At 39.3% G+C, this 23,505-nt stretch overlaps 1 protein-coding gene across 4 annotated transcripts in view; it reads left to right on the top strand.

Annotated features, from left to right (window-relative positions):
- Window positions 1-23,505, top strand: part of axin1 (axin 1) — a 132,851-nt gene that overhangs the window by 67,200 nt on the left and 42,146 nt on the right. For all 4 annotated transcript variants that reach the window (XM_060840526.1, XM_060840527.1, XM_060840525.1 and 1 more), the window contains one exon: window positions 21,343-21,439. In XM_060840526.1, the coding sequence (XP_060696509.1) occupies window positions 21,343-21,439 (97 nt within the window). The remainder of the gene's footprint in view (window positions 1-21,342; window positions 21,440-23,505) is intronic.

Raw genomic sequence — 23,505 nt, 5'->3', positions numbered from 1 at the left:
TTCTAGAGACTTTCTCAAGTGTCACTTTGATTTTTGAGGGCTAAACTTTGATTCACAAACACTACTTTTTTATTCTTACTAGTTAACTGTGATGCAGTCGCATAGTAACAACGCAGCCTGTATTTGTGTTGATGTATGGGAAATTTGCTCTTGCGCAGAAGCAGAATTAATCACCCTCAATTATGTCTGGGACACCTGCACTAACCAACCCACTACCCTGCGGCTGAGCACTTCAACTCCCCCTCCCACTCCGCCAAGGACAAGCAGGACCTGGGCCACCTCCATCACCAAACCCTAACCATCCAACACCTGGAGGAAGAACGCTTCATCTTCTGCCTTGGGACCCTCCAACCACATGGGATCAATGTGGATTTCACCAGTGCAACCCCCGCCACTCCAGTCCATCTTCCCTCCCAGCTATCTACTTCAGCTTCCTCTCCAACCTATCACCCCCACCTTTGACTATCTATCGCATTCCCATTTATCTTTCAAACCCCTTGGTCCACAAGCCTCGAGCATCTGCAGTTCTTGTTTTCTCTTCCTCAGTTATTAGCCCTCCATTAAACTTTAAGCCACAACATAAAGGAAGATATGAATTTCCTAGACACGTGAATTGTTAAAAGATAATGAATAAATTAGAAATGAAATATTTTAATGTGTGCGCACACATATATAGTAAAAGCACATGCTGCATAGTGCGATCACAGCTAGTCTACATTTACACAAGCCTGAAAGATTTTTTTTAAACCAGACATTTACTGCACTTTTCATTGAATAGAATCCCTATAATGTGGAAGCAGGTCCACTGCGACTCTTCGAAAAGCATCCCAACCAGACCCACCCCAATCCCCTATCCCTGTAATCTCCCATTTCCCATGGAAACCCATGCAGACATGTGGAGAATGTATGTGTGGAGTTTGCACAGTCACCTAAGGTTAGAATCAAACCTGGGCCCATGGCATTGAGGCAGTAGTGCTAACCACTGAGCCACCATGCCATCCCAGACTTAAATCCCAGTGACTGGAGGAACCAGGATATCAATAGCTGACTTAAGTTTAGCAATTGACGAATTTCATTTCAATAGATCCTACTATATTGCCTCCCCATAAGTAATTTCTGAACTTAAGCTTGAGGCTCTAAATTAATTTAAAATTAAATGATTGTCTTTGTGATTTCAAACCCAGGTTCCCAAAACATTTTATTGGATGACTGGGTTATTTGGTGGTAGTGCCACCAGACGATAATCTCCCAAACTCCGTTAGCTAAGTATTCTTTTGTTTGAAACTATTCTTGTTCCTTCAAAGGCTGCTTCTGCCTCCCCATCGTCCTCCTCCAGCCCCTGCAGTCTCCTACATCTCTCCTCCTCCCCGAACCCCTCAGCCTCCACCTTCCCGCTCCAGCTTGAAGTCCTCTTTTTACCCTGCAATCTCTCCTTTCTTCCCACCATCAGCCTTGCAGCCTTTCTTCCCCTCACCAATGTATAGTGTCCCTCTTTCCCTACCTCAGTCCTGGAATGTAACCTTCCAGCTGTTCCTCCAGTCCCAGGTTAGTACTTTTTTGCTAGTAGATTCACTATCTGCAGCAAATGTGGGTGAGAAATAGACATAAGCATCTGAGATCAAATGTGTAGACGATTAGCTCCCTTACAGATTCCATCTTGTGTTGGGTAGAATTGAAGGGGGGTGGTCACACGCAGGGATCTTTGTCATTTTCTTTTCTTCCTTGGTCCTTTTTAGAAGTTTTCATGGTTGAATTTACCCCAGCCCCATGATTGTTGAACACTGGATTACCCAACAGAAAATGCAATATATAAATCACATCTTAAAATGATACTGACTGCTAGTTTCAGGTTGTAACTTGTGCATCAGTTCTGTATTGTTTAGCATAGAAAAATTAATGCAGTGGTTATCAACCTTTAGTAAAGAAACCTAATTAGTTTGTGTTTCATTGTTTATCAGTTGAGATTTCATAGATTTGTTTTCATTGTGTTTTTGGGGTGGGGAGGTGATTTCTACAGCAGGTATCAGTATGGATAGATATGTGCTTGTAATTTTTTAGCCATGAAAATGAAGTTAAATTACTCTCGGTAAGAAGCACATTAGAATTATTGAGTTTGAAGGCCAAGGAAACCATAAGGGTTTCAGTGGCAGGTAGTTGACCTGCATGCTGTTACAAAGCTAGATATAAGTAATATTTGTGATAGTCATAAAGGTGACTGTAAAAATTTTTTTTTAAATTTTCAGATAATAATCTAAAGCAGTGGCCAAGCAAAGTGATGTAATCCATAACAGCAGCATGACACCCAGTTGGAGAACTGGCAATGACTGCTTCAATCTATCTTGTATATAAGTTGGCAGAAATCATGCCTCATTCAAGACGAAAAGTCAGCCAGTCTAATACCTGAGCCCATGAAGGTTTGAAAAATGTAGTTGGCAGGTAGAGCTTCTGAAATCAGTATAGCTGATTCGCCGTCTTTGGTTGCTTTGCTAATTGACTAGCTAGATGAGCACGAGCCCATGAATGCATCCTTGGGGGAGGAATCTAGAAGTAAAACTGGAAGGTGAGAAGAGAACCCCTCGCTGTTGGTGGTGCCGCAGTTACGATTTGATTGACAAGCATTTGAGACAAAGCTAGCAAAGTGTCTCAAAAGTATTTGAGTGGCTACCACTAATAAAGAATATTTCGCTTGGTGCAAAATTACAGAAAATATTATTGCAAGATATTTTACTTCAAAAATCAATTAATAACGATTGCATGTGAACTTGCATTTGTCTCTTTCTATTTTCAATTCTTGACCAATCTTTTATTTTGAGTGACTTGCACATAAACACTTGACCGAAATGATTGCAGATTTGGCTTCCAAATAAAAGGTAATAAACTCTAGGATCTGTATCATTAAAGTTTGCTTGTCTCGGTGGAGGTTCATTTTGTGGATTTTTTTTTTCTGAGCTGTTGGAGGTATTGTTTGAAGACATGGGGAAATCATCAAGGCACTTAGCCTCCAGACACTGGAACACCACCTAGTGATCCGATAATGTAAAAAGATCAGCAGATTTTGAGTCTGCTTCTTGCTTTTAGATGCAAAACTGCCAGGATCACTCCTTTTTAAAAGAGTAAAGAAATAGAATTCTATAATTAGTCAACAATCAAGAATAAACGTTTTGAGATTAAATTCTGTGGCTTTACTTATTTTTCTGTGAAATTTGCCAGCCAGTTACTTTGGAGAGAGTGTGCTAAAAGGGACTGCTGCTGGAAGAAAACTATTAATATAAGCTTATACCCTGTTTAGATTAGATTAGACTTAGTGTGGAAACAGGCCCTTCGGCCCAACAAGTCCACACCGACCTGCCGAAGCGCAACCCACCCATACCCCTACATTTACCCCTTACCTAACACTACGGGCAATTTAGCTTGGGCAATTCACCTGACCCGCACATCTTTGGACTGTGGGAGGAAACCGGAGCACCCGGAGGAAACCCACGCAGACACAGGGAGAACGTGCAAACTCCACACAGTCAGTCGCCTGAGTCGGGAATTGAACCCGGGTCTACAGGCGCTGTGAGGCAGCAGTGCTAACCACTGTGCCACCGTGCCGCCAACTATCAAACTAGGTCCTCTTGGCTGTGAGATAAGTAAACCACACAAACCGTACAGGCCGGTTGGAGGTGATGAGAGGTGGGGAAAGAAGAATGCAAGAAAAATGGAAAACAAGTGTCATGAGGTCATGCTTTGAAGTTGTGAAATTCAAAATTGAGCCCCAGAGTCTAAGTGTCTAATTAGAAAGTGAGGTGCTGTTCCTCAAACTTGCTCTGTGATTTGCTGGAACATTTCAGCAAGCCTAGGACAAAAATATTATCATGACAGCAAAGTGGGGTATATTGAAATGGCAAGCAACTGGAAGGTCAGGGTCATTCCTCTAAAGAGCAGTGGTGTTCCTCGATGCAGGCACCCTGTCTGAGCTTGGACTTGCCAATGTGAAGGATGTCACGTTGTGAACAGTGCAAATAGTAGACTAGATCAAACAAAGTACAAGTGAACTGCTGCTTCACTTGGAAGATATGTCCTCCGTACACAGTGAGGAGGGGAGAGCTGAACATTCACCGTGCACATTCTCCTTCCTAGGTGTGTGTGGCTCTCGCTCTCGCTCTCGCTCACCATGATTAGCAATTCCTTCATAATGGACCTTCCCTTCTCCCATCTCTGCTTATTTCAACATATGTGAAACACAATTTTCCTGTTCCAAAATGGAGCCTTATCAGACTCAAAACATTAGCGCCGATATCTCTCCAAACCCTTCCTATTCATATACCCATCCAAATGCCTCTTAAATGTTGCCATTGTACTAGCCTCCACCACTTCCTCTGGCAGCTCATTCCATACATGTACCACCCTCTGCTTGAAAACGTTGCCCCTGAGGTCCCTTTTATATCTTTCTGCTCTCTCCCTAAACCTGTGCCCCCTCTAGTTCTGGACTCCCCCACCCCAGGGAAAAGTTTGCCTATTTACCCTATCCATGCCCCTTGTAATTTTGTAAACCTCTATAAGGTCACCCCTCAGCCTCCGATGCTCCAGGGAAAACAGCCTCTCCCTATAGCTCAAATCCTTGTAAATCTTTTCTGAATCCTTTCAAGTTTCACAACATCTTTCTGATAGGAAGGAGATCAGAATTGCACGCAATATTCCAACACTGGCCTAACCAATGTCCTGTACAGCCACAACATGACCTCCCAACTCCTATACTCAATATTCTGACCAATAAAGGAAAGCATACCAAACACCGCCTTCACTATCCTATTGACCTGCAACTCCACTTTTAAGGAGTTGTGAACCTGCACACCAAGGTCTCTTTGTTCAGCAGCACTTCCTGGGACCTTACCATTAAATGGATAAATCCTGCTAAGATTTGCTTTCCCAAAATGCAGCACCTTGCATTTATCTGAATTAAACTCCATCTGCCACTTCATAGCCCATTGGCCCATCTGGTCCAGATCCTGTTGTAATCTGAGGTAACCCTCTTCGCTGTCCACTAAACCTCCAGTTTGGGGTATCATCTGTAACTTACTAAGTGCACCTCCTACAATCGCATCCAAATCATTTATGTAAATGACACAAAGTAGAGGACCTGGCACCAATCCTTGTGGCACTCCACTGGTCACAGGCCTCCAGTCTGAAAAACAGCCCTCCACCACTACCCTCTGTCTTCTATCTTTTGAGCCGGTTCTGTATCCAAATGGCTAGTTCTCCCTGTATTCCATGAGATCCAACCTTGCTAATCAGTCTCCCATGGAGAACCTTGTCAAACACCTTACTGAAGTCCATATAGATCTCACCTACTGCTCTGCCCTCCTCAATCTTCTTTGTTACTTCTTCAAAAAACTCAATCAAGTTTGAGAGACATGATTTCCCACACACAGCCATTTTGACTACCTCTAACCAGTCATTCCCTTTTTCAAATACACGTACATCCTGTCCCTCAGGATTCCTTCCAACAACTTGCCCACCACCGAGTCAGGCTCACTGGTCTCTCGTTCCCTGGCTTGTCTTTACCGCCCTCCTTAAACAGTGGCACCACATTAGCCAACCTCCAGTCTTCCGGCACCTCACATGTAACTATCGATGAGACAAATATCTCAGCAGAGGCCCAGCAATCAATTCTCTAGCTTACCACAGAGTTCTCGGGTACACCTGATCAGGTCCTGGGGATTTATCCACCTTTTAACCATTTAAAGACACCCAGTGCTTCCTCCTCTGTAATCTGGACATTTTGCAAGATGTCACCATCTATTTTCATACAGTTTATACATTAGGACTCTCATCCATTTTCTCTGACTCCACACATAACTTTCCTCCTTTGTCCTTGAGTGGGCCAACCTTTTCTCTAGTTACCCTCTTACTCCCTATATATGAATAAAAGGCTTTGGGATTTTAGTTTCAGCTTCCCAGGCAATGACATAGAGTTCCAATTGTCATGTGTTTTGTTTCTGCATTCTAAATTGGCCTGTTGAAACTAATGTCATTTTTCTGTTGCCCATACCTACTTTTGAAATCTGTGAATCTTATCTCAAACTCTGTGATCGACACTTTTTTTTAATTCCCCATATCATAGCTTAACTTTCTGTGTACACCACTTGTATTCCAAGCTTGTCTTACAATTTGGAATACTGCAGTTGCTGAAACTCTGAAACAAAAACAAAATATTGGAAGTACTCAACATATCAAGCACATGTGTGGAGACAAAAGCTTCAAAACTGTTGACTGTTTGAATGAGAAAATAATGAATAGTGTTCCAAACTTTACATCCATAATTCATTGCTGACCAAATACAAGATTCAAGCTGACCTTAATTTTGTAAAATTACATTACTGGAATTAAAAGTATTTGACATCTGATGTTACTATTTCTGAGATGAATTGATTTGTGTGTGCCATCTCACTTCCACTTACTTTTGTTCAATACTGCAATGTCTTTTATGATCAAGGTGTACATTTTTTAGGTTGCTGAATGTACTACATTTTCTTTTTGGACTGTATTGATTGAGTTTTACCAGTTGTCATCTTTTGATGTAAGTGTCAGCTTAGTAGATGTTGATGGTTCTTCCCTTCTGCCTTTTAGAACATTTACCTCTTCAAATTCCATGAGGTGCAGTCGCTGTATAGGGAGAAACAGTTGGAAAACAGATTTATCGAACCTCTATTTTGGTTGCTTTTTAACTACTGTGTTCAGACTTGCATGTGATTGCTGTCTAATTTCAGTTAATATCCCCGATGACTGACAGAAAAGTTCCTTGCTTCAGTGTTGATGTCTTCTGGTATTTTCATGAGGTGGATTGTATCAAATGCTTTCATATAATCAATAAAATGGAGAGGTAATCTTGCACCTTATTGGCTCTTTCTGCTAAGATTTTTTTCATGCTCTTTCACCTTGTACAAGGCTTAAAGGGACCAGAGACTTGACCAGAGAAGTCCTAACATTTATATGGTAAATGCAATAATAATTGTAAACCAATACGTGATGATCGAACATTCATAGACTAATCATAGACCAGAATAACAACAAAATTCTGAATCCCGTCAACATTAACAACTTCCTATAGGACACTGGCATTGCCATTGATGGTCTGTGGGTTATACAGTGAGTCAATTTGGGCGGCACAGTGGCACAGCAGTTAGCACTGCTGCCTCACAGTGCCAGAGACCTGGGTTCAATTCCCGACTCAGGCGACTGACTGTGTGGAGTTTGCACATTCTCCCCGTGTCTGCGTGGGTTTCCTCCGGGTGCTCCGGTTTCCTCCCACAGTCACAAAGATGTGCAGGTCAGGTGAATTGGCCATGTTAAACTGCCCAGAGTATTAGGTAAGGGGTAAATGTAGGGGTATGGGTGGGTTGCGCTTCGGCGGGTCGGTGTGGACTTGTTGGGCCGAAGGGCCTGTTTCCACACTGTAAGTAATCTAATCTAATCAATTAGACCAAATTATGATTTTGAGGTCATGCAAAATGTTTTAAATTGTCTGGGACAGTGAATTCTCAATCTAGTCTTAGTTTAATCTTGTAGGAGAAAATTAGGACTGCAGATGCTAGAGCTCAGTGCCGAGTGTGTAGTGCTGGAAAAGCACAGCAGGTCAGGCAGCATCAGAGGAGCAGGAGAATTGACGTTTCGGGCATAAGCCCCTCATTAGGAATGACGCTTGTGGGTTGGGTTTGAGAGATAAATGGGAGAGGGGTAGTTTTGGGGGAGGTGGGGTGGGGCAGGGGGGTGTAGGTAGATAGGTCAGAGGGGGGCGTAATGGACAGGTCCAGAGGATGGTGCCAAGTTGGAGGCTTGGGAATGGGACAATGCAGGGGGAGGGGGAATGAGGAAGCTGTTGAAATCCACATTTGTCCCGTGAGTTTGCAGGGTGCCAAGGCAGAATATGATGCATTCCTCCTCCAAGCGTTGGGTGGTAATGGTTTGTCAGTGGAGGAGCCCCAGGACCTGCATGTCCTTGACTGAGTGGGAGGGGGAGTTGAAGTGTTCAACCACAGGGCGCTAGGGTTGTTGGGTGCAGGTGTCCAAGAGATGTTCTCTGAAACAATCTGCAAGAATTGTCCCCTCTTCCTGATGTAGTGGAGACCACAACGGGTGCAACAGATGCAATAAATTACATTGGTAGAGGTAAAGATGAATTTCTGACTGATATGGAAGAATCCCTAGAGGCCTTGGGCAGAGGTGAGGGGGGTGTTATGGGCGCAAGTTTTGCACTTCCTGCAATGACCGGGAAAGGACCCAGTAGTGGGGTGTGTGGATCTGACGAGGGAGTCGCGGAGGGAATGGTCTTTTCGGAAAGCCAAGGGTGGGAAGAAAATATATCTCCAGTGGAGGACGATGATGTGTTGCATATGGAGGTTCGTGGGGTGGGATGGTGTCCAGGGGGATTCTATCCTTATTGTGTTGGGAGGGGTGGGGTTCAAGGGCATTGGTGCGTGAAGTGGAGGAAGTGCACTGGAAGGCATCATCGACCATGCTGGAAGGGAAATTGCGATCGTGGAAGAAGGAGACCATCTGCGACTTCGAGATGGAATTGTCCATCCTGGGAACAGATGCAGTGGAAGAATTGGCAATAAGGGATGGCATTTATACAGGAGGTCGGGTGGGAGAGGCAGTCAAGGTAGCTGTGGGAATTGGTGGTTAGTTGTTCGCCAGAGACTGTGTTGGAGAGGTCCTGGAAGGGTTGGGAGGTTTCCAAGATGGGCCAGGTGAATCTGAGGTCAGGGTGGAAGGTGTTGGTAAAGTTGATGAACTATTCAACCTCATGGAAGTATGAGGTGGCGCTGATACAGTCATCGATGAAGTGGAGGGACAGATTGCCGGGTGATGCCAGTGTAACAATGGAAGACTGACTGACTGTTCCACACATCCGGCAAACAGGCATAGCTGGCTCCCATTCAGGTGCCCTTGGCTACCCCTTTGGTTCAGAGGAAGTGGGAGGATTGGAAGGAGAAGTTGTTGAGGGTGAGGGTGTCGGTGGAAGGGTACTGGTTATTTAACCTGGTTCTCTTTAATGGCAAAGATCTGATAGCATGCAATTTTTGAGTCCAGCCATCAAAAGCTTAGAGCTTTGTGGAATCTATGCTATTGTTTCTCCAAATTTTGCAACATCAGCTCGACCTGCTTCCAATAAAGTATTTCTCTGAAAATACTTAGAGGAATTTCTGAAAGTGCATTTAACTCATACTCAGTTACTGCTAAACATCAAGTTGTTGCAACATGTTAAATGATCAGTTGAGAATTTTTTTAGCAGGTTACTCAGTTTGATTTTAAAGTCTTTGCAGATTTAAAATGACTAATTTCTTTACTGTCGTAGAAGCATCAAAATGTTGTAAAATCAGGAATTCACAATTATTTTCCTTTTTAATTGTCTCTGAGCATTAAGTGAGTTGTGATTCATTCTAGACCAAGGTTTTGTGTATCTGTATCTTACCCTGTGAAGTACTAGTTGAAGGTTTTATGGCTAACTCAGTATAAAGTTTCCAGTTTAAAAAAGCAGAAAATGTGTTTTAATAAAAAGCATCTAAATGTATTTTTAGTCTTTTCTTATTTCAGATTTATAAAATCTTCATTTTTTGTAACCATCTAAGTTTGGTTTGCAATATTTTGTGTCCAGAATTAATACGACATTTGACCTTCCTGTGTCAACACCCTCAGGGTCTGAATTCCCATCTGCCTGCCCAGATAGGTAATGGTTGTGTTTCAAGATGTTCATAGGCTAGTGACTGAGATGACAGCTTCTGCCCATCTGGGGAGTGAATGAATGGTTTAAGACACTAAATTTAAATAAGGTATAAGATTGTGATTGGGAGATTTCAGAGCACTCCGTTTGAAAACCCTGAATTTTTGTCCCTTTTTATATTTGACAACATGGTGTAGAAATGTATGGATGAAGAGATCACCACCTTAATATCCATACTTTTGGCTTATCGCACATATATGCGCAAATGTTTTGACACTTGTGCATATATGAAGGAAGAAGTGGTTCTAACATCAATGAAGAGCACAAAGCATAACAACATGAAAAAACAGGAAACCACGACATCTTATTGTTATTTTTGGATAGCAAATCCACACCTTTGTTTTTCCCTAAAATAGATACAGCTAGTCCCATAAAATAACACATTAAATGACTTAATTCTTGCATTGACATGAAAGATCATGTGGAGTGGAAGCCTCACTAGTACAAGCAAACAGCAATTATGTTCAATGATCTGAGTTTCCATTCCAATTTGCATATTTTCCTAGCTTGGCAATGGTTAAACTTTATAATCACAGTTTTCTTAATTATTAAGGCTTCAAACAATTAATGTTGCATGTTTTAAAAATACAGATGAGTTTATGCACTGTCGGACAGTACTAACAGAATGATACCTGCACATGAAGTAGTATAATGGCTGGAATTTTGTGATCAGTATCAGAAGAATACTACTCACTGCTGATTATACTTACACCTGTCTACAGACACCTTGTGGTTGAGCAGTAACTTGCAGTCATGGGGTGTCTGATACAGTATACAGTACTGTCCTCTACAGGAAATACAGGCCTTGTGTGAAAAGGAGAGAAAGCTGATGTCTCTTTGAACCAAACAGATTGAAGGATTGATGATGAGGCAAGCAGTCTCAAATGTTTATTCCAGGTTGGGAACCCAATGGCTGGGTTCTGACCTATCACCCCATTGGAAGCCATAAAGCTGAGTTAGACAGGGCCTAGAGGGATATTTGGTGCTAATTAGAGGGGTTGGCTGAAGCAGGAGTTGGGTTTTAGACATGGAGGGATAATTGAAAAGGCAAATGGCAGCCATGACTGGGGGACTACTGTTGTCTTTGGTTTCCCTGTTTGTCTGTTTTAAATGTATTACAGTTATTTGGACTGCTACTCTGGGTGGTCCTGACCATTTTTCTGAACCCTCCCTTAAGGCTTTGATGAAGACTGCAGCATAAAGGAAAGCTGTATCCTACTGACTTTCTGGAAGAAGGGCAACAGCAAAACTGACCAAACAGGCATGGCTAGAGTTTGCCATGGATGCCAGCAGCTTTATTCTTCCCGAGTGCAGTTGACGCTGTCCTTTCAAAATCAAACCTTTCAGCTTTATCGCCAACAGCCTAGCACCACTGCACGACAGCTCTGTTTCACACACTCCTTTTAATACAAAGTTGTTATGCTGCATTATGAGAGCTACTGTCTGTTGTGTTTTCAACAGCTAAGCTCAACTGTGCCTCCGATCCTCCATTCTCCATGCTGGTTGTTTTGAAAATTGCTATCTATTACTTATCATGCTGTTTAAGGAGCTCTATAGTGAACACAACAAGCTATTAATTAGAAGTGTGTGGACAGGCAGCACTCCCACCCTTTGTTTTTTCTTTGCAAATCTAAGCCTATCAATAAGATGTGGTCAGCCATTGACACCTGCAATTTTCGGAACCCCCTTCTGTCCAAACTCATCATTGGAAGTACCAGATTCTGAAAGTATTCAGTCAGTGAAATAGAGATGGGAAGAATTTTGTTAGGATTGACAGGTATAGTGTTTATTTTTTTTAAAAATCGTTAAAGATGAAGGAATGAGACTGCAAACTATCAAAGTTAATTTTTATTGCCAAAAAAAGTGGTGTGGCAATAATTAAGACTTCGCTAACAGTTCACTTTTGAATGAGTAAGCCCCAACGGACATTTTTTTTCCTGGCATGTTTGATGTATAATTACATGCAAGACTATGAATTTGTGGTACAGTATTTGAATTCTGAAGCTCTTGGCATGGTATTGTTAGAGCAAAGCTGTGGAGGAGCAACTAACTTGACAGCAGCTTTCGGTTTTCTGTTTTATTGTATGTGTGCATTGCTGGAACTTTTTGTCAGCTTTGTACCATCATAATGGTGACAGCTAATAAACTCATACTTATTCTTACGATAATATCCCAGACCCTTATTAAGAATACTGATTTCACATTGGCTAGACCACAGAAAATCTACAGCTTCTTTGTGCAAATCAAAATTTGGAATTGATTATAAAGGCAACTATAAGCATTCTAACTAGTATTGGGGGGGGAAAAACTTTTTAAATTCTAATCTATTTTTGAATTCATGTTGTTTAGCTTTTTTGACACATTTTAAGATAGTATCAGTTTTGCTGTAAACAGGCTAGGGTTAACATTATAAGCAGAATTCAGCATAAAATTAGATTTGGATTCTTCACAGACCAGGGCTCAGCATGTCTAGATCTGCGGGGAGCATTGGTTCTTTTTTATATGGAGATTAAGAGGAACAGGGCCTATGTAATGAGCAGATAAAAGCAAGAGATGGAAAGAGATTCATTACACATAGCTCTTAGCATTCTGGGTAGAGGCTTACACCCAAAAAAAAAGGAAGTTTGATGTTCCTTCGTTGTGCTCATTCAGTGAACTGTGAAACACTTTGAAGAAGCTTATCTGTAGTTTGAGGGTTTCCTGGGAGAGTTGCTGGCTAGCTGGCAAGAGAAGGCATTGAGCAATATGAAAGTGATTCAAATGCCAGGGTATTAGACTTGGGCAAACCTGTTGGTGTGACTGTTTCAGCAGAAGTGCATGCAATCTAGTGTTTGGAATCTGATACTGCTCCCGGTAAAGAAATTGTTTCATAAAATCGTATCGAAGGAAATTAAAAATTGATACACAGCTTGTGTTTAAAGCTGAATGCCCATAGGGTTCTTAACCTTGATTTATATTATCCAAAGAGATCTGTAGAACCAGTTTTATGGAAATAAATCTTTTGATAATTTAGAAGGGCAGGAGGTATGAATCAGAATGCTAGCATTTCCATATTTTCTCAATGGCCAGTACTTAGCCTATCTTATGGTCTCTATTCTCTAATGAAAACAACAATTTAAATTTGAATGTTGTGTAGTCTGCACAGTTCCTGTTACTTGTAAGAGAATTGTTTCTTTACAAAGGTTTTCCTGTGGTCATTTAAACCTTGAATAGGAAGATGTTTTAAAAAAAAATATCTAAGAATAGATAGATAAAACATTTAAATTTGCTATGCTAAAATAAAACAAAGAACTGCAGTGCTAAAAGTCTGAAACAAAAACAAAATGAGAAACTCAACAGTTGTGGTAACTTCTGGAGAGAAAGCAGAGGTAACATTTCAAGCCTAGAGACCTTTGTGAAGTTCTGAACTCTGCTTTCTTGCATACCTGCTGAGTTTCTACAGCAATTTCTGAATTTGGAATGCATTTACATGAGATGGTATGGACTTCTGGACAATGGGGTTGAAAATTATGCAAACTGCACAAATAAATAAATAGTGGGAATACTGATCATATGACTTTGATTCCCTCATGAAATTCCATGAATAGTAAATACCCCTTTTTCTCCCCATCTACCTGAAGGGGGAAGAAAAAAGGCAATGCTTCAAATTGGAAATTAAAAGATGTTGGAAACGTTTCATTTTGAATAACTTAGTTTTCGAAGTGCAATCATTGTCATGTGGCAGCTGATGACATTATTGGCCAATTTAATTGTCTTTGGTCTAAATTAAAAGAGGACTGTTGCCAGGGAAAATAGGAGAACGCCCTGCTCTTCAGTTAATGCCAGTAAATGTTTTACCCATAGCATTTCATCCAAAAATGAATCTTTGACAATGAAATATTTTGCGGGTTATGGTTACTTGTATGATATTTAAAAATTCAGGTATATGTTCTCCTTGAAGCATGTTATAGTATAAAAATGTTTGTATAAGACAATTTAATTCTGAATTCCTGCAAGTTTTCTAGCATGTGGCAGCAGATATCAGAGTAAATGGAGGTACATTTTAAATGAATAAAATAAATCTATCTAGTTAGTCTGCCACTGCAGTTGTCTGACCTTGAATGTACTGTAATATAAAAAGTTTTTGAATCATCTCTGATCAAATGTTATTTTCAAATCTTGTCAGCAACCATATAATCTTATGCTATTATATAATGCCACTACTATAAGTTAAAAGTATAACATTTAAAAAGAAAATTTTACAAATTGCTGCATCTACTCATGCCATTTTTAAAATTCATCTAATTTTCCCTTAATTGTCTTCTCTCTAAAGGGTCTTGGCTTTATGATAACATTGGTGTTACATTGCTAATGCTGATGACTTCCATCATTTTTCCCCCTCATTTTCCACATTTTCTATATTATGCAAGGTTTTACCACTCTGACTAAATGGAGTCCCTGTGATAAATTTTTATCAATGTACAAATTTCACATTTCTGCTGGTTATCCTCCTGCTGGCCCCTTTCAACTGCTTCTCCTTAAACTAACTGGTTTAGACTAATTTCCCAGCATTCCATAACATTCTATTTTCCACCCCATGTACGGTGACCATATACTGGTGCTTAGTGTTTATAAGGTTTTGAAATGCTTTTCCCCCCAAGTGTTAATAGGTCAGTCCTCGTCATAAATAAACATGCAATTTGCATACACCTTGAGCAGCAGTTGCCAGTTGATGAGCAGGAATAAAAATGTCAGCTACGTCTGGCATCTTGAGCACATCTTTGTGCCCCCACCCCCCCCAAAAAAACTATCAATTTACTTGTTTCATGGGGATTTTATTGGTATTTAATTTGAATTTTCTTTAGTCTGTGCCAGAACAATGACCAAGATAAATGCATGTAGTGGAGGACTTTTGTCATAAATATGTGGCATCACTATCTTGCTGCACTATGCCTGAAGCTGAGCAGTTGAAATAAAATGTGCTCCATTGTTAGTTTTTCTTATAATTTAGATATTGTGGTATTAAGCCAATCAATAAGAATCAATTTTTAATGTAACTTATTTAAAAAATCAAACTTAATTTGCAGACAATGTTTGCTGTCTGGTAAAATGTGTAGTGCAACAAGACTAATAATGTAGTGATATAATTGCAGCAATTCTAGAAGGGCGGTATCCTGCAAAGGAACTACCTTAACTGAGTTAATTATACTGTTTTCAGAATACGCTGTATTTTGGATTTGACTTTCTGCTTCAAAAAGTTATGTTGATTATTGAAATTTTTTTACAATTGTGTAAAAATACACAGTTCAAAATATGTATGTAATTTATGTATTCTGGATCTGTTTTGATACATTTTTTAATTTATCAAATGTTTTATTTTTACCTGGAGCAATTTTACAAAATGGAATAGGAAACAAATACCTGTCACTCTGAAATAGAATTGAATACATGTTGTTTAGAAAATAACAAATTTGGTGATTTTTAAACCTCATAACTCTGCAACTACATAAAAATGTTTGATTGTACATCCTTTTTAAAAAGTCTGCTCATGTGACACTGCTTTCATTAATCATAAGTGCAACCTTGGAGTCTTCAAGATTAAATGTTAGCATCCATTGTGCTGTACTTCATTAAAGAGGAGTAGGAGGGGCATGTGAAATTAATGAATCAGAATGTGGCTTTGTTTGAACTTGCTGCTAATGGATGAGTTGGCAAATAATGTTAAAATAGTCAAACCTTTCAAGTTCAAAGGTGGCACTAGGGAATCAATCCAGGAAACATCAAAGCCAGCACAGCAGGACAGAACATGTGTTTGAAACCGGATAGATTAGAGGCCATTATCAGTGGTTTGCCATGATTATGTGAACAAAGACATGTTCTCCTCTTTAGGATGGCGTTGAGTGTAAAACAAAATGTCCCAGCACCGCTATGTGGGAATCTGAACTCTGTATATATTCATATGCTGGGTAACATGGATCATCATCCTGCTTCGACAGCCTTACCTTTATAACTAAAGTTGTCCATATAATTAATTTTTTTTAATTGCTCTTTCCAACAACAATCCTGAGGAAGTATAAAATAATTCAGGGTAATTCTCGAGTCAAATGTCTTTTTTCTTATTCACTTTGGTTTTTCTTGAAAATATAAGTAAGTTGCCAGTGACTTAAAACTGTTTTAGTTGGATCCAGTGTTAGAAGTTCATAGACACTGAAATAGCAAATAGCTATGGGAATGTAAAATTCAGGAGCAGGAGTATGTCATTTATTTGTTGCAGCTTGCTCTCCATTCAGTCAGGTGACTGATCAGATTCTGATCTCCATTCCATTTTCCTGTAATATGTCATAACTTATCTGTCAAGATTTGCAATTTTGCATTGAATAATGCAAAATCCTAGCCCCTGCTGCTTTCTGGGGAAGAAAATCCTACATACAATTGATAGAAGTTCTCATCTCTGGCTTATAAGAGAGACTACTTATTCTTAAACTGTTCCCAAGTTCTAGCTTTGCCTACAAGAGGAAACATTCAAAGTCTGGTTGAAGATTTGTAGCTCGGGTGTCCGTTGTTGTGGTTCTGTTCGCTGAGCTGGAAGTTTTTGCTGCAAACATTTCGTTCCCTGGCTAGGGAACATCATCAGTGCTATTGGAGCCTCCTGTGAAGCGCTGCTTTGATGTTTCTTCCGGTATTTATATTGGTTTGTTCTTGCCGCTTCCGGGTGTCAGTTTCAGCTGTAGTAGTTTGTATGTGGGGTCCAGGTCAATGTGTCTGTTGATGGATGTTCTTGCCGCTTTCGGGTGTCAGTTTCAGCTGTAGTGGTTTGTATATGGGGTCCAGGTCCATGTGTCTGTTAATGGAGTTAGTGGATGAATGCCATGCCTCTAGGAATTCCCTGGCTGTTCTCTGTCTGGCTTGTCCTATGATGGTAGTGTTTTCCCAGTCAAATTCATGTTCCTGGTTGTCTGAGTGTATGGCTACTAGGGATAGCTGGTCGTGTCGTTTTGTGGCTAGCTGATGTTCATGGATGCGTATCCATGAACATCAGCTAGCCACAAAATGACACGACCAGCTATCCCTAGTAGCCATACACTCAGACAACCAGGAACATGAATTTGACTGGGAAAACACTACCATCATAGGACAAGCCAGACAGAGAACAGCCAGGGAATTCCTAGAGGCATGGCATTCATCCACTAACTCCATTAACAGACACATGGACCTGGACCCCATATACAAACCACTACAGCTGAAACTGACACCCGGAAGCGGCAAGAACAAACCACTATAAATACCGGAAGAAACATCAAAGCAGCGCTTCACAGGAGGCTCCAATAGCACTGATGATGTTCCCTAGCCAGGGAACGAAACGTTTGCAGCAAAAACTTCCAGCTCGGCGAACAGAACCACAACAAAGGAAACATTCAGCCTATCAAGTGTCCTCAAGATTTTGCACATTTCATTAAAGTTCATACCTTATTCTTCTTAACTCCAATGAGTTTGGCCCAACTTGTTCAATCATTTTACAGAGAATGAAACTTCATTCCAGGAATGTTTCCTGTACTGCTTCTAAAGCTTTAGTATCTTTTTGCAAATAAAGAAAGCAAAGCTATACCAGTTCATCAAATCCCTGTGCATTTCCTTTTTATATGCAATTACCCTGACAATAAATGCCAAATTTTGGTTTCCTAATTATTTGCTGTTGCTCCACACTAATATTTGTGATTGTACCAGTGCACCCAAATCACCGTACACCACTAAGTTGTGCAGTCTCTCCATTTAAATGAGATGCTGCTTTTCAGTGAAGTCGTACAGTCATGCACATGTACAGAACGGAAACAAACCTTTCGGTCCAACTCATCTTTGCCCACCAAGTATCTTAACCTAATCTAGACCTGTTTGCCAGCACTTGACCCGTATCCCTCTCAACCCTTCCTACTCTCATATCCATCCAGGTGCCTTCTTAAATGTTGTAATTGTACCAGCCTCCTCCACTTCCTCTGGCAGCTCAACAACCTCTGCATGAAAAAGTTGCCCCTTAGGTCCCTTTTAAATCTTTCCCCTTTCACCCTTAACTGATGTCCTCTTGCTCTGGAATCCCCCCACCTCAGGGAAAAGACCTTGTCTGTTACCCTGTCCATGCCCTGCATGATTTTGTAAACCTCTATGGTTGACCCTCATCCCTCCTCCATTCCAGGGAAAACAGCCCCAACCTATTCAGCCCCTCCCTGTAGCTCAAACCCTCCAACCCTGACAACATCCTTGTAAATCTTTTCTGAACCCTTTCAAATTTCACAACATCCATCCTGCAGGAGAGAGACCAGAATTACACGGTATTCCAAAAGTGGCCTCACCAATGTCGTGTACAGCCACAACATGACTTCCCAACTCCTATACTCAATGCTGTGACCAATAAAGGAAAGCATACCAAGTGCTGCCTTCACTATCCTATCTACCTGTGACGACTCTTTTAGGAACTGTGAATTGCACTCCAAGGCCTCTTTGTTCAGCAACACTCCCAATGCTTCCTGTTAGTGGGTGCATTCATATTTCCCCCATGGTACTTACTGATATTAAATCATTGATGTTGTTTGTAAATAGTTGAGGTCCTAACCCTGAAGAGGAGTTACTGGACTCAAAACATTAACTCTATTTCTCTATCCACATGTGCAGCATGCATGCTGATTTTTCTCCAGCAATTTGTATGTTCATTTATTTCTGTCTCCAGCATTCTCAGTTCTGTTTTTTTCCTCACAACACTGATCTCTATGACACATTTCAGGTTGGCGAGCTATAACTAGCAAAGACCCAGTTATACCTACTGTTTCCTGTTAGTTAACAAATCCTTATTAGTCCTGACTTATTTGTCCATGCTTGTTATCCTTATGCCATATGTTGTGTAGTAACCTTTGGCACCATATTGAATTCCTTTAGGAAATCCAAGTGCACCATGTTTACAAGTCTACCCTTTTATCTATCTTATTGTTACTCTTTAAAGGCCTTAATTTAATTAAACTCAAATTTCCCTTTCACTAAACCATGTTGGTTCTGCCTGGGACTTTTCTAAGTATCCTGTTATCGCTTCCTTAATAATGGATTTCAACAATTTACCTATGAGAGACGTTAGTCTAAGTGACCTCAATTCTTCCTGCTTTCTGTCTCCCTCAATTCTTGAGTAATGTTGGTACATTAGCCTTGCAATATGAATGCATTTTCTAAGCTATCTTTGCCATCCTGATTTGCATGTGGATTAAAACCAGCCATGATTTATTATGGTATTGTACACGTCCAATTTATTTCTTTATGTATGCTGTCATAGTGTACTGTTAAGTTGCCTATACTTCCACAAGCAGCCTTCTATCTTCCATATTTTTTAATATGAAACCAACTGTATGTCTTGTTCTCGTGAGCTAATTTGGTTTCTCACCACTGTACCAATTGCATTATTTGTTAAGAGAGATATTTCATCTATTACCAAATATCAAATACCTAACAATATTCAGGTCCAAGATTTGGACACAATGAAGATAGGATAACCATCCGCCTACACATTTCTATTCATGCTAACAATTCATCCGTTTTATTACAAATGCTGTACAGTTTCAGGGAGAGCGTGTTTAAGTCTGTCTTACAATTACTGCCCTTATCTGCTCATACACTCCCAAATGTATACTCTCCCTTCTTTACACATCCTAGTTATTATTATCCAAATCATTCTTGCTTTATAATCTCACAATTTCCCATTTAAATTGACTCCTCTCTTTTCACACAAACCTCAATATAAAATAATATAACTAATATACAAATGCATCATAGTTAAGAATAGAATATATTCTGTGGAAATGTATATGTATGTATAGAATTGTGGCATATTTGGTACTTTAATTTACAAGATGAATTTGCAAAATATCTCTCACTATATTTGCTTTCTTATCTTTTGTGTGTTGTCAAAGTTGGTTTTTGTGGTCCTTTTGCTGGGCAGTTTTTAAAAAAAAAACTAGGTTTGCTTTACACAATATACGCATTAATAAAGGCCAGATTTAACAAATATAGGATGCATGCAGTGATCACCTTCTGGACTTGGAGAGACAAAGCATGAATGACCAATAGTTTCTTTGCCTTATTAAATTTGAATGAAGTTGCCATTGTTTCCAGAAAAATAATGCTAATAGGTCGTGCTCAGTATAAGAAATTTAAATACCATATATACTCGTGTTAAGTCGATCTCACAAAAAGGTCGACCCCTTTTATTTTTGACCAAAAATTCTTGGATTTTCCATATATCTCATGTAAAAGTCAACCCTTATAAGGGAAACTGCATGTTCCTATTTACCCACTTAAACAAAATCGCGTTCGTTCATTCATTCATAATTCTACTTAGCCCACTTTGTTTACTCCAGTATGTTTTGATTGATTCATTCAGACCAGTAATAAGTCTATCGATACTTATCACACTACTATACATCCAAAAGTTAACATAATTAAAATGATTAACTTTTTAACAGTGCCATTTTATCTGAATAAAAGTGATTATTTATTAGCTGCGTATATCTTTAATTCTTTGACAAATTTGTTAATGTTGTTGAGGTTCATCACATATAGGTCTAAATAGGGGGAAAACGGAAGAATTTGGCGGGCAAGTTAAAGATGCTTACATGTTCAGAATTTGATAAATGTTTCATTTTAAGTGTGCCATTATACCAGTCCCTGACATTGAACATGTGATTTTGTAGGATTTCAATGAATCTTTGACATGTTAAGTTTTCGTACTGGTACGTATAAACAAAATTACCATCAGCAATTCATTGTTTTTCTTCTTTACCCTGAATTAGTTGAATAATGAAATTGACCTCTGCTAATAATACAGTATTTTGAACTGCAGCATGAATTTCAACCACTCAAAACTTGTGCCTGTGAAATAGTCGACCCTATAAATTGAATTTTTAAAAATAATCTAAAAATTTGACTTTTACGTGTGTGTATATACAGTATAGATATAGCAATGTGTGGATAATGTCAGTAGAGAACATGATTCAGGTTAGTGATGTATTGAAAATAGTTATTGAATAGTGCCAATTGCTTATGGATTCTTCAAGCACGTGAATCTGTTAACTGTTGTTTTGCTTCTTCAGATTAGTATTTTCGAGGGTTGTATATTTTAAACTCCTGTAAATATTGTTTTTTTGAGCAGTTGTTTCTGGCTCTCTCTTGTTTCTGTCGAGGCCCAGTGGTTTAAATGATCGAGTTGAAAGCGCGAGTTTTCTGCATTGTTATGCAGATAAGTGTTTACAACAGAGGATTGGAAAATTAGCTTTCTTTAAACTATTTCTGGAAGTGAGTCATTGTTTTTCCTACAGTTGACATCTCTTTGTACTAGAGAAAAAAAGTCCAGTGAACACTTCTTGACTGAAACTATTTGTTGTAGAGGCCTCAATATTTTCTAGTTTTCCTTCTCTTGCTTTCACTCAAATATTCATGAGAAGTGCAATAATGATGCAGAGTATTGTTTGGCTCAGAAGTAGTTTCCAAATTGGCATGAATAATTTCATCTCATAATTCTGTGCTCTGCTGTGGTTTAATGAAATTGCCTCCTTTTTTTTGGGCAGAGATGGAATTCCACCATACAGAATCCGAAAGCAACATCGGCGGGAAATGCATGAAAGTGCCAAAGCAAATGGGCGAGTGCCTCTACCTCACATTCCTGTAAGTATTGCACCCTCAAATATACCTTCTACAGGTGAGCAAAAGATATTTTTTAAAATGTTGCTTTTTAAAGTCTTCAACAGAAATGTAGATTTTAACTCAGCTTCATTCATCTCATTGTTCATAGCCATTTCTCCTTTTGTTGTCCTATTTACCAAAATCTTAAAATTGCACAGATAATGGCTGACTTAGAGTATCAACTAATATTGTGAAATGCATTCTTATTTTGGATTGGAGTTTGTTCTACCTGTGTTCTGCAAAAAGAGTTAAATAGTGAAAGAAAGCCATCAAGTGTTAAATCTGAAACACAAAAAAAATCAAAGCACACTCATGAGGTCAGATAGCTTCAGCTAAGAAAGCAAAAGCGTTGTCATTTTGGATGGAATCCTTTCTCAAACCAATTTTGCTTCAGTAAAGTGATGCATTTCTACAAAATTCCTTGCATAATAACCTTAACCAAAGATTCTTGAAATTTGCTGTGAACGGTTTCCACAGGATATTTTTGTGTAATGACACGAATATTTGTCAAAGACTTTTATTCTTGCATTGCAGTAAATTGACACATGACCACTTGCTTCGTTATTTATGGACAGTTACTTACCTATATGATTCTCCTCTTTTTGCCATTTAAGAGTTATCATTGAAGTATTATTGCAAGAGCCTTGAATCTTTTATCGGTATTAGTATAGTTGTAGGTGTAAAACCCTACTGCCAGATGTTGCTTGGTAAGTGTACTGGACTTAACTTGCAAGACTAATTAAATACAGGGAAATACACTTCAGTAGAAATCCCTTTTTTAGTCAGGACTTTTACCAGAACAATATATTAAGATATTTTGCCAACTTGATTTTAGTTCAGTTCCTACATCACAACACTACTTTTAGGATGTTTATTTCTTCAAATACTTAAGTCCTTTAATTGGGATGTAAACCAATTTGAGTGCCAGGAAGGGTGGGATAATATTCCCTCCATTCTTTTTTATTTCTGGTACAGGAGACACAAACTGTTGGGAACGTGGAAAGAGAAAAGGAGTCAGTTGGGGGAAAGGAAATATTGATTGTATTGGTGTTTCCCAGTTAACTACAGGGGTTCAAATCCTAAATTTTATTACAGGCCTCCTGGAGATAGGTATGTATGACAGCTTTGTGGAGCAATACTATTTAAGAGCTATGTTTTAAACATGCAGATTTAATTTGGTAAAGGTCCAAAATAGGCAGTGATGCCTTATTGTAATTGATGTTTGTACTTATGTATATATGCCATAAAAATATTCCACTTGTGTTATTGTAGCTAATTAATGATGAGTTGTATTAATGCGAAAAGGTGACATCTCATGTATTTGTGCATGAGATAACATTAGCTGTATGTCAGCTTCAAAAACAAGATCATTAATACTCCAACTTGTACTTCATGTTGTGATATTTATTTGAAACTTAAAATGGTCCACTTGAGCGATAAAGATCAAGTTTGTGTAAGATCTTGGGAAAGACCATTAACCAGAAAATAACTTTTTATTAAATCATTTGATCTCAAAGCCAGCAGAATTCAAAAGGATGCTTTTGATCAGTGAACCTGAACTAATTCTAGAGTGTGTTGTTTACCAGTTAATGAAATTTGTCCCATTTGGTTGTTTCGTGCTTGATAATCAATATAATCACATTGAGATCAGCTCTTTGTTCAAAATAGCTGTTTGTGTCTTAAGACCAAACTAGGACAATGTAGTTTTTTGTGAAAAATAAAAAAAAACCAGAACAAGTACAGGTGCACAATCCTTTATCTGAAATCTGAAAAGCTTCAAAGTTTTTTTTTCTCCATATCAAGGTTGTTTGGCGTGCAAAAAGTAAACCCAACTCCACACCTATTTGACTCACGTCACTTAGACGTGACGGGGGATTTTGGGGGTGGGTCCAGCACTGGCAGACATCAATTCTGTCTCAGGGCCCGCAATACCTACAGGTGCGTATGCATTCGGACAGATTTTTGAAATTTCACCACTAAACTCACTTATTCCGAAATCTGAAAAATTCAGAATATCAGCTGGACCCAAGGGTTTTGGATAAAGGATT

The sequence above is a fragment of the Hemiscyllium ocellatum genome, chromosome 20, assembly GCF_020745735.1.
Source record: "Hemiscyllium ocellatum isolate sHemOce1 chromosome 20, sHemOce1.pat.X.cur, whole genome shotgun sequence".
NCBI classification, from domain to species: domain Eukaryota; kingdom Metazoa; phylum Chordata; class Chondrichthyes; order Orectolobiformes; family Hemiscylliidae; genus Hemiscyllium; species Hemiscyllium ocellatum.
Note: the sequence above shows the minus strand (reverse complement) of the source record. Positions and strands in the feature narration are given on the sequence as shown.